Below are 21,683 nucleotides of genomic sequence, written 5' to 3'. Positions count from 1 at the left end.
TATCTTAGGTTAGGTTATAAGGACACGCCAGTTGTTAGGAGACATAGGTTCCTCAGACTGTGAGTGCCCCTATCACCTTTCACTAGTATAGATAAGAAGGAGGAGGGCAGGGAGAAGTAGACTTAAGTTTCACACAAGCTTCCTGGCCCTGCGCTTTGCTCAAGCAGACACTGGACCTGCACTCCACTGGGGGTGGGTTATGGAGTGCAGCTAATTGCCAAGAGATGAGGCTTGTGCAAGCAATAAGAAGAGCTGCACTACGGTGTCCCAGGCCAGTTCTCTGTCATGCGCTCTCTAATTAAGGCTGTTGGCTTCCAAGTCCCCTGGGTATTCCCAGGCCAAATGCAGTCTCTGTGTCAAAAGGATGAGATGCCAGGTAATCTTTATATTCCCCATCAATCAGTTTGGCAGCATTATTCCTGGCAAACCAGCAGTCGATCTCCTCCTCCCCATTGTAGATCTTCCTTTGTTTCCAGACCACAGGGACTCGGTGCCCTTTCACCTTCAGGACAGTCTCGGACCTCTCCTCAGCCAGGGAGGCTGGAGCATCAGTAAGATTTTTGTTCAGCCCAGCAGGCTCCTCTGTGAGCTTAGCATCCTGGTTCAGGAACTGACCTGGAAGAACAAGAAAAAGGATCAGGTCGAAGTCAAATGCAGACAGTATTCCTTCTGAAATCTGACTTTAGTTCAGGCAATGAGGATTATGTGAATTAATCAGACAGAGGGAGGTAAGAATTATACCATGGTGGGAGGATTATCCATTGACTGCAATGCAAGGCTGGACTCTCCCAGAAGCCTTCACACATTTCTTAGTACTAATGATTAGCCAAGTTTTAGGGTGCTGGAGTAAAGAGGAGTCCTAGTGGCACAGTGGTTAAGTGCTTGACTGCTAAGTGCTTTAGTTAAAAGATCAGTATTTTGAACGCCCTAGTTACTCCGTGAGAGAAAGATGTGACAGCCTGCTTACGCAAAGATTGCATTCTTGGAAATCCTAGGGGGCAGTTTCACCCTGTCCTACACAGTTGCTGAGTCAGAATTGACTCTATGGTAGTGAATTTTTTGAGAGAAGAGAGCTGAGGCTTTGTTCAGAATGCTCTGTCCCTTCTGGAAGCTGCCCTGCTGCTAACATGGGAAAATTGTCTGCCCACCATACAGAGATAATTACAAAGTTGGAAGGACAGGGCAAGAGCTGATAAATAGGCAAGTCAGGTCAAACCTCTAGCCTCTTTCTCCCTGGGTATAAGTTCGCCTCCATACTATCATCGAAGTGGGGTGTGCTGGTTTGGGGAGGAGAGAGCATTCAGTTGAGTTACTGCTGAACCTCAAAAGCAAAATGTTGAAGGTCAAGTGAGGGCATTGCTAAGGCCAAAGGAACACAGACCTGCATCTGTGAAACAGACTGCATTTGGCAGTCACGCTCTTCATAAATGCTTCCAACTCAAGTGCCAGGAAATCCTGCCTTCTAAACTGAGCCCTGGCGAGGGCTTGCTCTCCACTTTTGGGCAAGAGGCCCATGTAAAACTGTATGTTGATGAAAGCCAGCCAGGATGGACCGCCTGCTGCTCATAGGGAGATGGATGAGTTCAGTGGAAGTGCTACATGTTTTGCACTTGGTGCTGGGCTGTGGGCTGCCCTTTACATGGACCCTTCCTGCTAAGCAGTAAACAGCCAGCCAGTAAGATGAGTACTCTCAGTTTCTCCAACTTGCTTTTGCACAATGCTAGAGAGAACAGGTTTAGAAAGCTCATTCCTATTCCCAGAAAGTCATCAGGAGACACGAAACATGCTTTTCATATCATAAATAGACACACACGCACGCACACACACACACACACACACACACACACACAAAGAGAGAAAAGTACTCCTACTGAATTTTCCAATAAAAAATATTGCTAACAATATTGGCAAAATCAGCTTTGCTGTGGGGGACTTAATGTTATCCTTTAAAATTAATGTGAATAAGTGTAACTGCTTACCTAACAGTCCATGGCAATTGCTGGAAAGGCCTTTGCTGTTGGAGATGTAGAAACCCAGGTGGTTTCGCTGATAGGGTGCTGGCTTTTTGTACAGGTGAATGAGGATGACAAAGGCAATGGTGCCCTGGATGGTGACGGTGACATTGGCGTTGGAAGATACTGATACCTCCAGCCCCCGACTCCCCACCACCACACTCTGGTTGCAAGGAAGGACCAGCCTGTCTCCACCATCCAAGATGACTCTACTTGGTGTGATTTCAAGGTAAGATCTCTCTGGCTTATTGACGAGGATGGTGATGGTGCGGAAGTATGTACGTTGTTTCTTGTGGCCATTTGGAGGAGCAGGGGCTCCAATTAACTCTCCATTCACGGTCACACCTCAAAATCAGAGGAGAAGAAAGCAACAGTTAGCAAAACTACCCCTTCCTTTAATGCTAAAACATATCTAATCAGAATTTCTTTCCTAAAGCTATCATATCAGATCGCACCAACATACTTAACTTCATTTTTGGTAATGGAGTAAAAACAATCCAAAGATCTGAAATAAGCCCACATACCAAAAAGAAAAAAAATTATAGATATAAAGCTTACATCTTTTACAAATATCAATTCACAATAGATCATAGCCCTAAAAGTAAAATGCAAATCCATAATTTTAGAAGTTCAAGTTAGGCAACGACTTTTTAGATGCAAAATCAAAAGCATGATTCATAAAAGAAAATATTGATAAACTAGATTTTATTAACATTTAAAACTTCTAGCAGAGAGATTTCATATGCATCAGACCAGCCTTATAAAAAAAAAAAAAAACCAACCAAAAACAAAGACAACAAAAAAAGCAAAACAAACGAACAAGTACAAAAACCCCTAATGGAAATTCAGCAGATGGAAGGAGAAAGATACTAGAAAGTAATTCAAAGCTGTAAATAGAAAGAAAAATCCCTAATACAAGGAAATAAATGGACATGTTTAAGCACATATATAGGTAATTCTAAATGTCTTGTTCTTCATGTTCTTTAATAACAAGGGTCAGCTACATGTGGGTTGGTTCCCACTCTACAGCACACTACAACATACCAAGGACTAGGATAGAATGATGTTAGAGGGCACAGGGAATATACAGTTAATCAATACAACAAAAGAGGGAAAGTATGCTTTGTATCTTACACATAGGGCTGTGAGCCATTTTGAGCTAACAAAATTCTGTATGTAGATACAGAACTTCTTGTATGTTAATGAAGTTAACATAGAAGTTGGTATCAACTTACCTCAGCAAATAAAATATCACTGCCATCAATCCTATTTTAACTCACGATGACCCTTGATCAGGATGTCAATCTTAATAAGAGGGGACTACCTAGCTCTCTCTCTCTCTCAGACATGCTGATGGATTTGAAACATTGGAAATACGTGGCCTTTCAACAAGCTGTGAAGTACATCATCATAACTCCTTCCTAACTTCTCAAAAAATGTTATAAATATAAGCTCCCAAATATAATTTAACGGTAACCACTAAGAAAAATGTATTAAAAACAGGCAGAAAAGCAAAGCAAAATGGAAACAATAATAATAGACCAGCAAAACACAAATGTAAGCTGTAAAGGACAGATTAAGACACAGAAATAATAAATAATAGATGCCACTTTTTATTAGTCATGTAAAAGGAGAAAACACTCCAATCAAAAAGCAGAGTGTAGCAGAACATTTTTTTAAAAAAAGCAAGCATGATTTAACAACACGTTGTTTGCAAAACAAACAATATATTGTTTGCAGAAGAGACACATTTTAAACTCGAGAACAAAAATGGGTTGCAAATGAAAAGACAGGAAAAGTGTATAATGCAAATAATAATCAAGGGAGCTGAAGTAGCAGTCTTAATGTCATACAAGTAGATTTTAAGACAAAATCTGTCAGAAAATATAAAGATGAACATTATATAAAGTGTCTAATTAACATCTACATATATAAAGCAAGCCCTGATGGAATTTAATGGAGAAAGAATACTACAACAGTTGTTGGAGACTCAATACACCACTTTCAATATTGGACAGAAGATCTAGGAAGAAGATCAACAAGGAAAAAGAAAATTCAAATGATACTAAAAAGCCAATTTGACTTAATAGATATAGAACACTCAAAAACAGCACAGTATACATTCTCCTTCAAAGCAAGCAGATTATTTTTCAGGGTAGATCACATTTTTTTTAATTCTTTTTTTTAAATTATTTTATTTTATTATTATTATTTTTTGTGCATGTACCATCAAATCAGATATGACTGGTACAGGAGGAAATTGTCCCTTCTTCTCCGGCAGAGCATCTGGTGGATTCGAACTGGGTAGATCACATTTTGAGTCACAGAGCAAGTCTTGAAAAATTTTAAAAGACTGAAATAATACAAAATATTTCATCTGATCACAATGGAGTCAAGTTGGAAACTTGGGAAAAAACCCCGGGAAAGGCACAAACATGGAAATTTTATAACATACTGTTGAATTATTGATGAATCAAGAGAGAAATCACAAATTTCTTAGAATCAGATGAAAATGAAAACAAAAACACACCAAAGATTATGGGATGCAATGAAGGCAAAACACAGAGGCAAACTTAAACCATTAAATGACTACATAAAAAAGGAGTATCTCAAATAAAAATCTCAATTTGATAATTCAAGTTACTAGGAAGAAAAGGGGGGAAAAGCCAAACCAACCAGAGAAAGGGGATAACAAACATCAGAGCAGAAGCAAAATAGAAAATGATAGAAAGAATTAAAATCAGAAGTTAGTTCTTAAAAATGAACAGTAAAATTAACAAAACTTTTGTTGACAGAGAAAAGATGCAAATAATCAAAATCTAAAAGTAACAACTAGGCATTATAATTGACCTGACAGAAATGAAGATAATTATGACAGAATATTATTATCAACTACATGGAAATAAATGGGATAATTATGATGAAATGGACAAGTTCTTCAAAAGTACACAACCTATCCAGTAAAACTGACTCAAGAGAAAATGGAAAGTTTCATGAGACCCATAACAAGTGAAGAGATCAGTGTGATTAAGCCTTCCAACAACAAAAAGTCCCAGACCAGATGATTTCACTGGAGAATTCGGAACATTTAGAGAACTGAACATTTAAAGATAAGCTACTATTATTACAGTTTAGGGAAGCTCTTGTAGTAGAGTACATAGGGAGTTGTACTGTCATTCCAAGAGATAGGGCCCCTATCTCTGGCAGTTTGAATACACTAGTAGCTTTATTGGGGGGGGAGGTGAGATTTGTCCATATGTCTGAGATCAGAACTCTGCTTCATAAAGGAATCAGTGGTTGACTTTATGGAAGTAGATCAACAGGATTTCCTTCCAGGCACTTCTGTGGATTTGAACAACCAACCTTTTCGTTAGTTAGCAACTATCATTTGCACCATCCAGGGACATCCATATTTTATTGTTGTTGTTAGGTGCCATCAAGTTGAGTTGAACTCATAGCAACATTATGTATAACATTAAAAAAGTCTTCAAAACAACTATGAGATATCATCTTACCCCAGTCAGAACAGCAAAATTTAACAGAACAGCAAGCAACAAATGCTCGTGGGGTTCTGGAGAAACTGAAACCCTTATTCACTGTTGGTGAAAGTGCAAAATGGCGCAACCACTGTGGAAAGTGGTATGGCGCTTTCTCAAAAAGTTGCAAATAGAGATGCCATTTGACCCAACAATTCCACTACTGGGAATATACCCCAAAGAGGCCATAACTGACATCCAAGTAGATATATGCACACCCATGTTTACTGTGGCTTTGTTCACAATAGCAAGGAATTGGAAACAACCCAGGTTCCCATCAACAAATGAATGGATAGAGAAGCTGTGGTATATTCACACAATGGAATACTACACTGCATTGAAAAACAAGGAACTCATGCAATATTATTCAAAATGGGTGACCCTGGAGGATATTATGCTGAGTGAAATATCTCAGTCACAAAAGGAAAAATACTGCATGGTGCCACTGTTGTAGAATGGGACTGACATCAGGGTTGGGGTAAGACTGAGAAAAACTGGATAAATTATGTATACTGCATTGAAACATATGAGGGAGAGAATAATTTAAAAGCGATATATGATAGGGTATTATGGTTATCACAAGAGTCCACAATTAAGGTTACACTGTGGAGTGTACTCAGGGCAGTGGAAGGGGTGCAGGGGATTGTATGCCAAAGAAGAAATTTTTCTTTTACTTTTCAAAGAGAGGAGCGAACTGGGGGTGGAGAGGGGTGGGCAGGGAAATAAGTGTAACAAGTGAATGAATGGAAATACAAAATCTCTGTAAATGTTCATTAAAATTAATAAAATAAAATGGAAAAAAAAAGTCTTGTCTGGTCCTTCACCACTCTTATAATCTCTACTGTATTTAAATCCATTGTTACAGTTACTGTGACAATCCAGTTTACTGAAGATTTTCCACTTTGACTGACCCTCTACTTTTTCAAGCATGATGCCTTCTTTAGAGACAGCCCCCATTTGATTATATAGGAAAAGTACGTAAGATTAAGGAAGTGCAATAAAACAATAAGGTTCTACTACACACCTAGTGTTGTTGCTATATGTGCCATGAGTTGACTATGACTCATAAAGACTTATAAACAGTGAGTCTGAACTTTGCCCTACTTTGAGCTAACCTCACCATTGCAGACATGCTAGACGCCATTGCCACAGTCTCTGTCAATCGATCTCATCCATATTCTTCCTCTTCTGTGTTAACCCTCTACCTTCCAAGCATGATGTCCTTCTCCAAGGACAGGTCCCTGGTGGTGACATGTCCAGAGTATGTGAAACAGAGCTTCAAAATCCTTTTCACATCTATTAGAATGGCTAAAATCCAAAACTGGCACTCCTAAATGCCAGAAAGGAAGCAGAACAAAAAACCTCTCCTTCAATGTTGGCTGTTTTTGTTATTAAGTGCCATCGAGTCATAGATAACACATAGCGACCCTATGAATGAAAGACCTGAGCACTCTTTCTAGAGTTTCAGGAGGCAAGCCATTTCAGAGTAGATGCCACTCCTACTTCCAAGCGTGTTTTAATCGGGAAGCTCTACCAAATACTGTCCACCATTTTGGCACAAATGCAATATAGTACAGCTTGTATTAAAAGACAGTTTAGTAGTTTCTTACACAGCTAACCATAAAGTTACCATTTGATCCAGTAATTACACTTCAAGATGTTCACTCAAGTGAGATAAAAATGCATGACCATACATAAAAATCTGAATACAAATGTCTATAGAAGCTTCCTTTGTACTTCCCAAAAACTGGAAGCAACCAAGCTGTCTTTTGATAGGCGAACAGAGAAATAAACTACAGGACAGCCATACAACAAAGCATTATCTAGCAATAAAAAGAAATGAGCTCTCAAGCTGTGAAAAGAAGGAGAACGATGGGGGAGAGTTCATACTGCTAAGTGAAGGAAACCAGTAAGAAAAAACGGCATACTGTATGATTACAACAACATGACGTTCTGGGAAAATGCAAAACTATAGACTCATGAAAAGATCAGCAGCTGCAGGGCACAGGCGGAAGGAGGAAGGGATAAAGAGGTGAGCATGGGGCATATTAAGCGTAGTAAAACTGTTCTATAATGATGGACACACAGAAGAATGTATTTTTCAAATCCAGAAGATTATACACTGCCAAAGTCAACTATTTGTTCATCAATTTTAACTGATGTACTACAAGTATGCAACATGGTAGGGGAAACAGTAAGTAAAGTGGAGGGGATTACATGGGAACTCTTACTGTTTCACAATTTTTCTATAAATCTAAAACTTCTCAAGAAAGTGCCTATTATATGCATAAAGCAAAACCTACACGATCTTCAACACTAGGTATACATCCCTGGGCAAGTCACTTTGAAAAACTGAATCTCAATTTCTCACATCTGTGGGCAGAACACTTCTCCAGTTGTTGTGAGGATCCTAAGAGTTTACACATGCATGCACTGAAAAGTGCATTTAATTCAACTGCTTTCATTTTCCATCCAATAGCATCAACACAATTACAGCTTCTCTAGACTTGGCAAGGCCCGTGTGCCAGACCCTAGCATGGTTGTTCATGCTGTCCATCTGAAGAGCAAACAGATAGCAATATTCCATGGGATGCAGGGACCTGAATCCGGTGATTTATGCTGCATGTGTTTGCTCTCAAAGAGGCAATTTGCAAATAATTTAACAATGTTGTACAATTATCACATATATTTCTCTGCTTTGGGGATATTCTTTCCAATTCATTTTGACTAGCAACTCTGTAGACATTGCAAGGAAAAACTGCCTTCACTGGGACAGGGGGTCAGGAAAAGAGGAGAAAGGATGGCATGGGCTCTGCACCCTCAAGGTGAACAGAGACCAGCTAACAGGTCCTTACCTCACTTCCAACCCCAATGAAATTAGAAAGTAGGCATTTGGGTCCCAGGCTAGAGGTCCCAGTAAGATAATAATGTGGTAAATAAACTATAAGATCAAATATTAAATATACCAAATACCATATGTGCTGGCATGGAACCCTAAGTAATCTAACCTTCGAAGAAGTCCATTTTCTCAGACATGAGAAATGCCAAAATACCTACTCCAAAGCTTATCTTCATTAAGCTGAGCCTGTCTGTCTATTCACATGGCCATGAAAAACTTCATCTCTATTTGGCTGGAAAAAAATTTTTTAATATATTCATCTTTTTAACCCAGTCTTTCTATAAACATAAATGGTCCAGAACCCATTTTCTATTCACATCCACATGCACAGAGTTGTGTAATTGGTATGCAGGGTTTGCATCTAAATCACCAAGCAACTGAAGCAGTTGAGCTTAGAACTCTAGAATCCCTCCAGAATTGCAGTTTTTAAAAGCTTTTTTAAAAATTCCTCTTTGCCAACAAGTTGGAAATGACTCATTTATTGTTGAAGTTGACTTTTCAGTGGGTTTTCAGAAGCTGTAAATCTCACTGGAGGAGACTGCCCGCCTTCCTCTCTCAGAGCTGCTGGTGGGTTTGCTTGCCTTTGAGTTGACAGTATAGCTAAATCTCTGTTCAATAGGTCACCAGAAAGACATGACAACAATCTATCAGGAGTTTACCTCAGTATTTACAAAATTACTTATTATCTGTTATTTAACTTTTCTTTATCTTAGCCCTGTGAAGTAGGCAAAATGGTGTATCCTTAACGCCATCAAGGTGTGCCAACGAAGTAAGTCATAGAACAGGATTCCAATGCATGTCTTTCTGACACTAAGCCCAGAACAATGGCTGCTTCCTTTAGTTAATCAATAGTACGCACTGCACTTTTAGGGGGTGCCCTTGATACAAATGGACAATCATCTTAAGCACAGAAGGGAGAATGTTGCCCTGGGCCAGATGCCACGTGGTGGACAGAACTTACCAGAGTCCCTGTGATCAGAGACAAGCCGCAGAATGTCTCCAGGCTGTCCATCAATGTTAAAACAGACAGTGAGCTGGCTCAAGGGAAAGTCCACAACAAAGTGGGGATCTCCATCCGCTGCCAAAGCAGGAAAAGAGGAGAGAATGAGAAAACCATATCGATTGGCGCCTTCCACGCTCAAGTGCTGCTGTTTAAGGAGGAAGAGGACTGGGAAGTGATGCAACTCCTGAAATCTTCCCCTGAGAACATCATAAATGTGTAAATGCAGGTCCTCTAAATTAAAATGGAATTTTTCCAACACCACACTACAGGTAGATAATAGGAAATGAAGCTTTTTAATCTTTTTTTAATTTTTATTTTATACGGGTTTATTTACAAAGTTTGTATGCATTGTTTTTCATACCGGATCTTTCCCATTTCTTTCACACATCCCTTCCTCCACTCATCAAATTGTGTGACCCTATGATTAATGCCTCCCTTTCCCCCTACCATTCTCAGCCCTTTGCTCCCCCCACCTCCCCTGGATCCGCATACTTGTTCTACAATAATGGTCTTATACAATATTTGTCCTTATGGGACTGAGTTCTCAATGCTTTTCAGTCCCTCCCAAGTTAATTTACAAAATCATTGCTCCTGTGTGCTGTATAGTATTCCATTGTGTAAATATATTATTACTTCTCAATTCATTTGATTGTAGTTGGACATTTAGGCTGTTTCCATGTCCTTGCAATGGTGAATAATGCTACTATGAGCATTTGGTGTACATGTCTCCAATTGTGCCTCAGTTCTCATTCTCTCAGGATATATTCCAAGCAGTGGAATAATTGGGCCATATGGAATTTCTATGTTCAGCTTTTAGAAGAAATGCAAAACTGCCTTCCAGAGTGGTTGTACTATTTTACAATCCCATCAACAGTATATAAGAGTTCTTATCTCACCACATCCTCTCCAATATTTATTACTTGCAGTCCTGGTTAAATTTTGCCATCGTTACTGGCATGAGATGGTCATTGAGATTTTGATTTGCATCTCTCTTATGGCCAGTGATTTGGAACATTTCTTCATGTGTCTGTTGGCCATCCAAATATCTTCCTCTGTGAAAAGTCATTCCATGTCTTTTGCCCATTTTGTAATTGAGTTATCAGTCTTTTTCTTCTGGAGGCCCTGTAGGATTCTGTAAATTTTGATATAAGATCCTTGCCTGAATTGGTACTGCTAAATTATTTTCCCCAGCTGGTAGGTTTTCTTTTGGAAAATGTTTTATATATGCACAGGGATTTAATCTTTAGAAGGTCCCATTCATCAATTTTATCCTGTTCAGACTGTACATTTCTGGCTGTATTTGGGAGTCTCTTTATACCATAGACTAGGCCAACTTAAGCTTTGTCCCAGTTTGTCTTTTATGAACTTTATGGTTTGGAGCTTTACTCTCAGGTCTCTGTTCTGTCTTGAGTTGATTTTTGTGTATGGCATGAGATAATGGATCTTGTTTCAACTTTCTGCAGGTAGCAGTCTAGTTTTGCCGGCGCCCTTTGTTGAAGAGGTTGTCATTTCCCCATTTGATAGGTTTTATTTCCTTATCGAATTATGAGTTGGCTTTGGATAGATGGATAGATAGATAGATAGATCCATTTCTGGATTCTCAATTCAGTTCCACTAATCTGAGTGCCTGTCATTGTACCAGTACCAGGTTGTTTTGATTACTACTGCTGTGTAGTAGGTTTTGAGGTCAGGGAGTGCTATATCTCCCACTTCATTTTTATTTCTCAGAAGTGTTTTGCTTATTCGGGATCTCTTGCCTCTCCAAATAAACTTGACAATTTCCCTTTCCATTTCCTTGAAAAATGAATTTGGTATCTGTATTGGGATTGCATTGAACATGTAGATTGCTCTTGGTTTGATGTCATTTTCACAATATTGAGTCTTCCTATCCATGAACAGGACACATTTCTTTAGGTTTTTTATTGTGTCTTGTAGAAATGTTCTGTAGTTTTCTTTGTATAATTCTTTCATATCTTTAGTTAGGTTCATTCCTAAGTATCTCAGTTTGTGGCTGGCTCTTGTAAATAGTATGCTTTCTTAGTTTCCTTCTCTGAGTCCTCTTTATTACTGTAGATGGATCCCATTGATTTCTTTTACAATGATCTTATATCCTACCACTCTACTAACTTGGCCTACTAGCTCTAACAGGTTTTTGGTTAAGACCTTAGGATTTTCTGTGTACACTATTATATCATCTGTTTATAGCAAGAGTTTAACAGTTTCTTTGCCAATCAGAATGCATTTCATTTCTTTCTGTTGTCATATTGCCCTGATAAACACTTCCAATACAATACTGAACAGAAGTGTTGACAGTGGGCATTTTTGGCTGGTCCATGTTTGCAAGGAAAATTTTTTTTAGTCTTTCTCTGTTGAGAATGATATTGGCTCTTGGTTTTGCATATATACTTTTTACTATGTTGAAGAAATTCCCTTCTATTCCAATTCTGCTGAGTGTCTTTATCAGGAAGGGATGTTGGATTTTGTCAAATACCTGTTCTGAATCAATTGCTAAGATCATATGGTTCTTATTATTTGCTTTATTAATATGGTGAATTATGTTGATTGTTTTTCCAATATTGAACTGTCCTTGCATACCTGTTATATGTCCCAATTTGTCATGATGAATTTTTTTTAATGTGCTTTTTGATTCTATTGGCTAGAATTTTGTTAAGGATTTTTTTGTATCTATATTCATGAGAGATACTGGTCTGTATTTTTCTTTCTTTGTAATATCTTTGCCTAGTTTTCATATTAGGGTTATGCATAGAATTACTCTGGTAGTACTCCTTCTTTTTCAATTTTTTAAATAATCTGAGTAGAATTGGTGATTGATCTTCTCTGAATGTTTGGTAGAATTCAGCTGTGAAGCCATCTGGTCCAGGACTTTTCTTATGAGGAAGTTTTTTATGACCTTTTCAATTTCTTCTTTTATGATGGGTCTGTTCTGGAAATGAAGCTTTGATAACTCACTGCCATCAAGTCAATTCTGACTTCTATCAACTCTCCATGGGATTTCTGAGACTGTAAATCTTAATGGGAGATGGCCTATCTTTCTTTGCTCAGGCTTCAATAGATAACTACAACCAACTCAAACCTAATGCCCTCAAGTTGTTGTTCTTGGGCACTGTTGAGTTAGAACTGACCCATAGCTGACCTTCCAGCAGGCTTTCAGATGCAGTAAATGGCATGGGAGGAGACTCCTCATACTTCCCCAATAGAGCAGCTGGTGGATTCGAACTGCACCTTCAGGATTGCAGTGCAGCTTCCTGCCACTAGGCCACCAGAGCTCCCTAGAACTACCTAGAGAGCTTGTAAGGCCTTGAACTTTATAGGAGTAGACTGCTACATGTTTCTCTTCTGGGGTGGCTGTGAATTTGCACCATCTACCTTTTAGTAGTAGAGCACTTTAACCACTACAGTACTAGGCCTCCCTCAATTGTTACTGAGTCGACATGCTTCAACTTCCTATAAAAATTTTCTCTATGGCTTCCCTTAATTGCCTAATAAATCAATATTAATGAGGCTCCTTCATTTTCTGTGATGAATATGGCCCTTCTTTTCCCAGGAAGTTAGGGGCTACCTAAGAAGCACTCATCACATCTGTTGCATTCAAAGTCATCTTTGATGAGAATTACCCAGTCAAATCTATGGCTAATCACTCGGCTGCTAACTGAAAGGTCAGTGGTTCAAATTCACCAGTAACTCTATGGGAGAAGGGTTCAATGATTAGCTCCCACAAAGATTGCTGTTGCTTTTATGTGCCTTCACGGTGCCTGCAACTCACGGCGACCCTATGTACAACAGCCCTAAACTCTGCTCTATACTGTGCCAATCTTGTTGTCTCTGACACACCTACCCCAATTCCCCCAGTCACAGAATCAATCTATTTCATTAAGGGTCTTCCTCTCTTGTGCTGTCCCTCCACCGTCCCAAGCATGACATCCCATTCCAAGGACTGGTCTCACTTTGCGATATGTCCAAAGTATGTTAGACAAAGCTTCATAATCCTTGCCTCCAAGGAGCAGCCTTTTCTCACCCTCTCTAGGAAAAACCTGTTTGTTCTCCTAGGAGTCCATGGTATATTCACTACTCTTCTCCAGCATCACAGCTCAAAGGCACCAATTCTCCTTCTGTCATCCCTAGTCATTATCCAGCTTTCTAATGCACAGCAAGTAATTGCAAAGACCATGGCCTGGATCAGGTGCACTTTAGTCTCCAGACTGACATCGTTGCTCTTCAGTATTCTGGGGAGGTCCCTGACAGCTGACTTTCCCAATGCAATTCATCTTTTAATTTCCTGGCTGCTGATACCAAGAGTGTTGATTATGGAGTCAAACCAACTAAAGCTGTTAGCAATCTCATTCTCTTCACTAGCTATCATGATGCTGCCAATTGGCCCAGTGGTGAAAATCTTTGTTTTCTTGATGTTGAGCTTCAATTCGTATTGAAGGCTGTAGTCCTTGACCTTCTGCAGCAAGCGCTACTGTCCCTGAAATCTGTGGGGCAGGTTTGCTCTGTCACATGGGTCACTGTGTGTGGGAATTGACCTGATGGCACACAACTATAAAAAACAAGGACATATAAAGAGTCCGCAGGATCACAGTGATTGAAAGATTTGATTCATGGTGATGTTAGGATACCATGATGAACTGTCACTGAACTGTAATGAAGATTGGAGAAACTGCAAATGGTCTGCTGTCCATGTATTTATCATAATGGGAAAAGAGAGTTCACAGGAGGTCAGGAGGTGAATAGTAAAGTTGGTAATGGGGTAGGAGGTGGGAGATCTTTCCGGTGGATGTTAATGACCCATTTCTCAAATTTTTGTTCACAGATAAGACCACAGGTTTGGCTGTTCCTTTCCCATTTTCATTTTTATCTCTGTTAAAAATGAACAGCCTAGCCTTGATTCATACTGTAATAGATAAAATCCTTTCCAAGAGTCTATATCAGTTTTCCTTTCTTCCTAGGCTGGATTTTCCATTGTTTCCTAATTTATATACCAAATAAAACATGTTTCTGGATTCCTCTCTACTTCGTACAGATGTGTGATCCATCACATCAAGTGAGTCAACTCCTGGTGACCCCGTGGGCTACACAGTGGAAATCCTCCAGAGGGCCTCCTAGAGATTCTTGGCCCTAGTCTATGGCAGCAGATTGCCAGGTCTTTTTTCTGCCATTAAGTTTCATGGCTTCAGGACACCAATGTGTAGGAAAGCAAGTGAGTACACATTGCTTGCATGACTCAGGGACCTACCATTCACATGTGTGTATGGTGGGAGCTACCCAGGGAGGAAGAGTTCAGTCTTCTCAAGCTACAAATTAATGTTCTGGGTAACCGCTAGAAACCCTCTTCTGCCTCCAACATCATTCATGGGGACCCTGGAGAGAACAGGATGAGCTCACTGTGAAATGCCTCAAGCCTCAAGTGAAAAGCAAGAGGTACATAAATGCATAGTATTTTGCAGATGGGGAAAAGATGATACTTGTAGGAGAGGAAAGTTTGCATCCATATGTTTGGCACTCTTTAAATGTAAACACAGCTTTATCTGAGAGTTCTCTGTTCTCTGAGGGTTCTGTGTACTCAGACTACATCATTTCTACTGAAACCTTCCAAATCCCTTTACAAGGAGCCATACTGCTTGCTCCAAGAAAGCAGATGGGCCTGAAAGTCAATCCAGCCCCCACATTCCAAGGGGAAGGTTTTCCTGCGTTTCATAAACGCTCAAAGGAAGTATATCTGCCCACTGGAGACTGTGTTTCCATCCCCAGAGCTAATCTCTAGCACAGTGTTCCTGGCTTTATGAACTTGTATGTCAAGCACATCAGCAGAAAGGCAATAATAAAAACTTACACAGGAAGATATGTACATGTTAAGACTAAAACACAGCCCTTGTATTGTTATTCCAAATGGATGTTTTATTCTAATTTTAGGAAGCTGCCAGGAGAAACTCTTGGGACTTTTTCTTTTTTGTTCCCATCTAAAGACAAGGAAAGATAGAAAAATAGAAGGATTAGATAGGTAGGTAGGTAGATAGATAGATAGATAGATAGATAGATAGATAGATAGATAGATAGATAGATAGACCAACAACCCTGTATGTCATGGATATTTGTAACACCAGGGCTGGGAAGTGTGTTCATACTTCAGCTCACATAAAAAGGAAAAAAAAAAAAATAAGGCCTTTTAACTTCATAATTGTCCATCTATTTTTACGGCAGGGCCGCTGCCAGCCTTCCTCAGGACTGAGTTATCTCTGCAGTGTTTATTCAAGGGTTTATGACAGTCCTGTTCTTAGCACCTGTCTCAGTTGTTGGCTTGGGCTAAATATGGGCCCTGAGGGCTTATTCTCTGAGCTGGTATCTTAACTGATTATTATTAATCTCAGTATAGGCACAATTGTATTGCTTTTCTTTACCTGATGTTTTGGAAATCTTAATTCTCGGGTTGTACGGTTTCTTGAGAGCAGGTCCTAGAAAGTAGAAGAAAGACAACAAACATTGTTACTAACATAAAAAGAGGAAACAGGGAAGAGAGCTAAGCTTGGAGGAGTATGATTTTCAGGTACATTTGGAACCATTTCAAGAATAAAAGAAAAATCTTAAAAATATGTATCAAAGAGGGAATTTGTCCTAATAATAGAGGCTTAATTATTTCATTCTCTCATAAATTACATCTTAATCTTTTCTGTGATTTTTCTGCATATGATAGAGTGAAATAGTCAATTATAAGTGGATGTATTTATAATTCATTGTTTATAGACCTAGATAAACCTAATTTATCAAACACTAAGCAAAAACATACATATCAGGCTAAGTAAATAACCTAGAAGTAAATTCACTTCTATGAAATTCACATTTTACTTTAAATCATTTCTAGCTACAAAGTTATCCTCCTCTTTGATGGTTTGTATCCTTCACATAAATTAAAATTTTAAAAAAAATGTTTAAATATTTTAAATCACAGCCTTGTTCATAGAGGTCCTGGACAGTTATTTCAGCACCAGCAGAATGCAGATGGACCATAAAGAAGACGAGATTGCTCCACTGGGACCCTTACTTTGATGAACCTGAGTGAGTGGAAGCTGCCCCAGACACTTAAAAAAAATCAGCAGTGCTTAAAAAAGCATAGAGGGAGCTGTACTGAATGTAAACTGATTCACTGTCAAAACCTTACTTTAAAAAACTCCTTTAAAGAATCAGTTGGTTATTTTTCCATTTGTACTCTTAGCCCTCTGAGGCTTTTATCATTTGCAATTGATTTATTCTGAGACTATTGACATTTGAGTTGTTGACATATAATTAATGTGTTATTTTAATGTCATTTTCCCCCCAAATGTGCAATTTACTAGTGTGGAATACCAGCATCATTCAATTTGCTTTTAATCAGAAGTATACCAGTTTTGCCAAGATGCTCCTGGCAAACTCTAGTCTTTCCAAATGGGCAACATATCAACACATCTCTAAAATTACACTGTTTTTTTAGGAAGGGGGATTTAACTTTTAAACATTAGAGAACTCATTAAATGACAGAAAATTTACACATTTAAACTTTGCAATAGACATCTAGGGAAATTATTATTCCCATTTTAAAGATGAAGGAATAGAAGCTCAGAGAAGTGTAAAAAATCTGCCCTAGGATTCATAGCTAGTTAGAGGGAGTTAGTGAACCAAACCTCAGCGCTGTACAGATCCAAAATCTATGTTATCTCTATGACAGTCAAGTATTCTTCTGACTTGTTGAGTGTGCGGAATAAATCCACTGCCATCAAGTCCATTTCAACTCATGGTTTCTCTGTGGGGTAGAATCTCTCCCAGATATGAAATGTTTACAGAGGCAGACTCTTTTATCTTTCTACTACTGAGCTCATGAAGTTTAACCATTGACTATTCACTTAGCAGTGGAGCACTTAATCATTGTACAACGACAACACCTTCTGAGTACCAGGAGTAAATAAAATAATTGTTGGATCCTGGTAAGGTCTAGATTGTCCATTCTTTCTCCTTGGTGCTGTAGGTGGCTTTCTCTAAGTCAACTCCAATCAGAAAGACCTCGCGTACAGCAAAAGGAGATCCTATCCAATTTTCACAAACTCTGCTGTGCTTAAACCCATTGCTACCGGCACTATAACAATCCATCTTGTGGCAGGGCCTTCCTCTCTTTCAATGACCTTCCATTTCCCAAAGTGTAATATCCATTTCCCTCTTCTCTGGAGGGACCTCTGGCAATTTAGAGGTAAAGAGTAGTGTTGTCAACTCAAAGACAGGTGGTTCAAATCCTATAGGCTACTTCTTGGGACAAAGATGGGCAATCATCTCTTGTGTGATTCACTGCCTCTGAAATCTTGCCCTAGGGTCAGCTATGGGTCCCTTCCAACTCATACAATAGTCCATTAACATCATAGTCACCCCTCCTTAGGGGACGTAAACTTGACAAGTTCTTAAAAATGTTGTACATTAAACATATGCTCTTTCCCACACATCGTTACTACCCAGAATTAAATTCTCCCCTTAGGTTTACTTGTTATTTCCTTCTTTTGTTCTTGCCCCTATTGATTCCCTGCATCAAAATGGGAGACTGACACTGACTCTGGGTGACAAAGATATTTTGCCCTATGTAAAGGGTGAAATCCCTTAAGAATCCGGATCTAGATTCTTCATGTGTGTTTTCAGGAAAAGAAAGTCAAGTATATGAATAAAATTCACTGTGTTGAAGTATGGGGATGGGGGGACCACAGAAAGACACATAAATGAACTTTTGTTTGCTTGTTTACTTGGTGCCTCTGAAACTGCCTGGTCACATAAATACCAAATTTACAGAGGCTTTATGGTAGGACTAACTTCACTGGGCACCATTTCAAAGTCAAATGTCACTGTCGAACATTTCTCTACTATAATTCATAGTTCATAACAATGTAAATACAATAATATTTATGCCCTATGGAAACCATAAATTACATTTAAGATTGTTGTTGTTTATAAAATTATAATACTATCAGGGAGCTCTGGTGGCCTAGTAGCAAGAAGCTGCACTGCAATCCAAAGGCACATGGTTCGAGGCCACCAGCTGCTCCTTGGGAAAAGAATGGGCAATCTCCTCCCATGTGATTAACTGCCTCTGAAAACCCTCTGGAGGGTCAGATATGGGTTGGTTCTGACTTGATGGTACATAATAACAACAAATAATTAATTTAAATAAATAGAAATGCTATATTTATCATAGTGTGCTATTAGACAATAAATAAAAATATAAATACTGCATTTGTAATTGTTGCTGCTATTATTATGTGTCATTGAATTGTAACCAACTCATAGATGACCCTTCAATAGGTTTTCAGATGCTGTAAATAATATGGAAAAAAATTTTCCATCTTTTTCCTGTGGAGCAGCTGGTGGATTTGAACCACCTGTTTTTGGGTCAGTGGTATAACTCCTTACCATTAGGGCAGCAGAGCTCTCTAATATTCATAATTATATTCTATAAAATAAAGAAAATATAAATGTTACTTTGTAGGAATATAAACAGTATTCTTATAACTATTTAAAATAAAAATATAAAGTACAATGTTATTTAATAACAGAAGGAGAATTGTTGCCTTTGAGCTGTGGTGCTGGAGAAGAGTATTGAATGTACCATGGACTGCCAAGAAAACAAACAGATTCATCCTGGAGAGGATTAAACCAAGCAACTCCTTGGAGACAAGGATTCTGGGGCTTCGTCTGACATACTTTGGGCATGTTGCCAGGAGGGGCGGGTCCTTGGAGAGGGACGTCATGCTTAGGAGGGTGGAGGGACGGCGCAGGAGGGGAAGACCCTCTATGAGATGGATTGATTCAGTGACTGGGGTAATCGGGATGGGTGTGTCGGAGGCAGTGTGGTTGGCACAGGATAGAGCAGGGTTTAGGGTTGTTGTGCATAGGGTCGCTATGAGTCGTAAATGACTCGATGGCACATAACAACAACAGCAACAAAGCAGAGTATTGATGAGGTAAACTTGCCTTCAAGGGAGCTAGATGACATGTTATGGTCTAATGTCCCCCTCATCCCCACCCCCACATCCTGCCATCAGGGGAGTCTTGTTACCTGGTTGCATGCTGGCTCCCCTCAAGCTCTGCATCACTGTTTCAGGACCGGTTGCAGCAGACATACCATAGTTGTCTTCCAGTCTTTCTGTCTGAGGTACTGCTTTCTTCAGCTTCAAGGAGGTAAATGGGGTGAGGAAGTGATAATTCACTGCCAGATTCTGGGCCTTCTGCCTCAGCTGCTCTTTCTCCTGTTCATTGTCACTTTGCAGCCAGGAACTCAACAGTTCCTTCATGGTGAGGTAGCTCCAGAGACGCTCAATGTGATTGGGGTCCTCTTTGCCATCAACCTTGAGCCTAGAGCTTCCTGTAACATCATTCCCTACCTTGTGGGGTTCCACAGGAACATCTGTCTTCAGTATGACAAATTTCTTACTGTTGCTGGCTGTGACTTCCACATGTAGTTGATCTATCTTCCTGTCCACCAGCTTCCCAGCAATGATGATTTCTGAGCCATTGAAGTAGTTAGGAAACAGGGTTTTGGTGGCATGCTCCACTAAGCTGGGTGGATAATCAATGCGGATATCAGAGAGGAGAGGCGTCCTGATCTCATCGTAGAACCTGGAATGGAAGAGTAGAGGAAAAAGTCAGAATGAGGGCCTTACCCTAGTTGTAAGCAAGAGATATCTTGAAGTAAATTATGAAATCTCAGAAGAGTGGGTCTAATTTTGAGTCCAGTGTCGTACTTCACACAACAGTTCTGAAAGGAGATTATTTAGCAGTAGCTAGGCATCACTGGGGAAAGAGCACTTGCTGAATCCCAAAGGCATATTTGTTTCTTTTTCAACTGTTCCAATGAGGAGGAAGAACATTTTCCACTCACTGGCCTCAGAATCTATACAGAATTAACCTAATCCATTTTAAAATGACAGAAAATGGAAAGATGATCACAGGGCATTTCTTTGTCTTCTTTGAAGAGCTCTGGTGGCCAAGAAGTGCCAAGAAGCTGCATTGCAATCTGAAAGGCGCACAGTTTGAGGTGCTCTGCAGGAGAAGGATGAGAAATCTCCTCCCACGTGATTTACTGCCTCCAAAAACCCACTGGACGGTCAGCTATGAGTTGGGTCTAAATTGACGATACTCAACAACAAAAATCATCCTCAGTTTCATTGGTCTTCATGCCTATCATTTCAAGATTCCCTAACTACTCTTAGTAAATTTCCTTTGTACACACCTACATTTCTCAAAAGAAGTCCTGGTACCATAGCACTTTATACTTTGGGTTGGTAAGCAAAATGTCAATGGTTCAAATCCTTCTGTTACTCAAAGGGAGGAAAATGAGACAGTCTCATCCTATAAAGGTTTAGTCTTGGAAATCTGATGGAGGGTGACATAAGTCATAACTGATTCAAAGACAGAGGATTTGGGCTTGTTTTTATTTTAGATTTGTCTTCTCCATGGGCCTAAGGTGGCATAATGAGTTATGAGCTGGGCTGCTAATTGAAAAGTCAGCACTTCAAATCTACCAGATCCTTCATAGGACAAAGAAAGGCAACTTCCTCCAGCAAATATTACAACCCTAAAAACCTATTAGAAGGTCACCGCCATGATTAAGGGGATGGGGTAGGTGTACACCTACCTAGGTAGAAACGTTTCCTATTCTCTCCAGTGCAGTCAAGTGTGGTCATGTGACTATTCTCATCAACGGATTATCAGTAGACAGGGTATATGTAACTTCTACAACACTTGTTTTTTTTAAAAAATGGCTTCCCTTGGCTTGTTCTTCTTTCTTCCTTCCACTGGGCTGAATGACAGAAGTCAAAGTGAACTAATTTTTATTTTGCTATTGTGGACAATCTCCTAAGGGCTGCAGAGCCATAAAATGGAAAGAACCCTAGTCTCTAAATTGCCCTTATAGTAGCAACTCTAGCCCATCCACAACTACTACCGATGAGAGAAAGAAATGTCTATCTTATTTCATCCTTAGTAGTATATCAACTTTGCTATGGAAGCTATGCTACCTCTCAGGACCTTGGTGAGTATCACATGAGAACAGCATGCCAATTACCAATAAATGTTGGACATTTGTACTTCTGGAAGCATGGCAATTCTGTTGATTTGTTTCTGCATAATTACTTGTGAATACGAATCTCAATTCTATTCTACAAGGCATTAAATTCTCCCTCTTTGTATCTCGTTGTTGTTGTTGT

The 21,683-nt window shown here is 39.4% G+C and overlaps 1 protein-coding gene across 1 annotated transcript in view; it reads right to left on the bottom strand.

Annotated features, from left to right (window-relative positions):
- Positions 1–298: 298 nt before the first annotated feature.
- The window catches only part of ITIH5 (inter-alpha-trypsin inhibitor heavy chain family, member 5), a 145,210-nt gene continuing 123,825 nt past the window's right edge, over positions 299–21,683 (bottom strand). The window contains exons 9-13 of the mRNA XM_006891876.1: positions 19,535–20,094; positions 15,870–15,923; positions 9,409–9,525; positions 1,980–2,357; positions 299–615 (exon numbers count right to left, since the gene is read on the bottom strand). Coding sequence (XP_006891938.1) covers positions 299–615; positions 1,980–2,357; positions 9,409–9,525; positions 15,870–15,923; positions 19,535–20,094 — 1,426 coding nt within the window. The remainder of the gene's footprint in view (positions 616–1,979; positions 2,358–9,408; positions 9,526–15,869; positions 15,924–19,534; positions 20,095–21,683) is intronic.

This window comes from Elephantulus edwardii, unplaced genomic scaffold (genome assembly GCF_000299155.1).
Source record: "Elephantulus edwardii isolate Elephantulus edwardi_28Jun2011 unplaced genomic scaffold, EleEdw1.0 scaffold00105, whole genome shotgun sequence".
NCBI lineage: Eukaryota > Metazoa > Chordata > Mammalia > Macroscelidea > Macroscelididae > Elephantulus > Elephantulus edwardii.
Note: the sequence above shows the minus strand (reverse complement) of the source record. Positions and strands in the feature narration are given on the sequence as shown.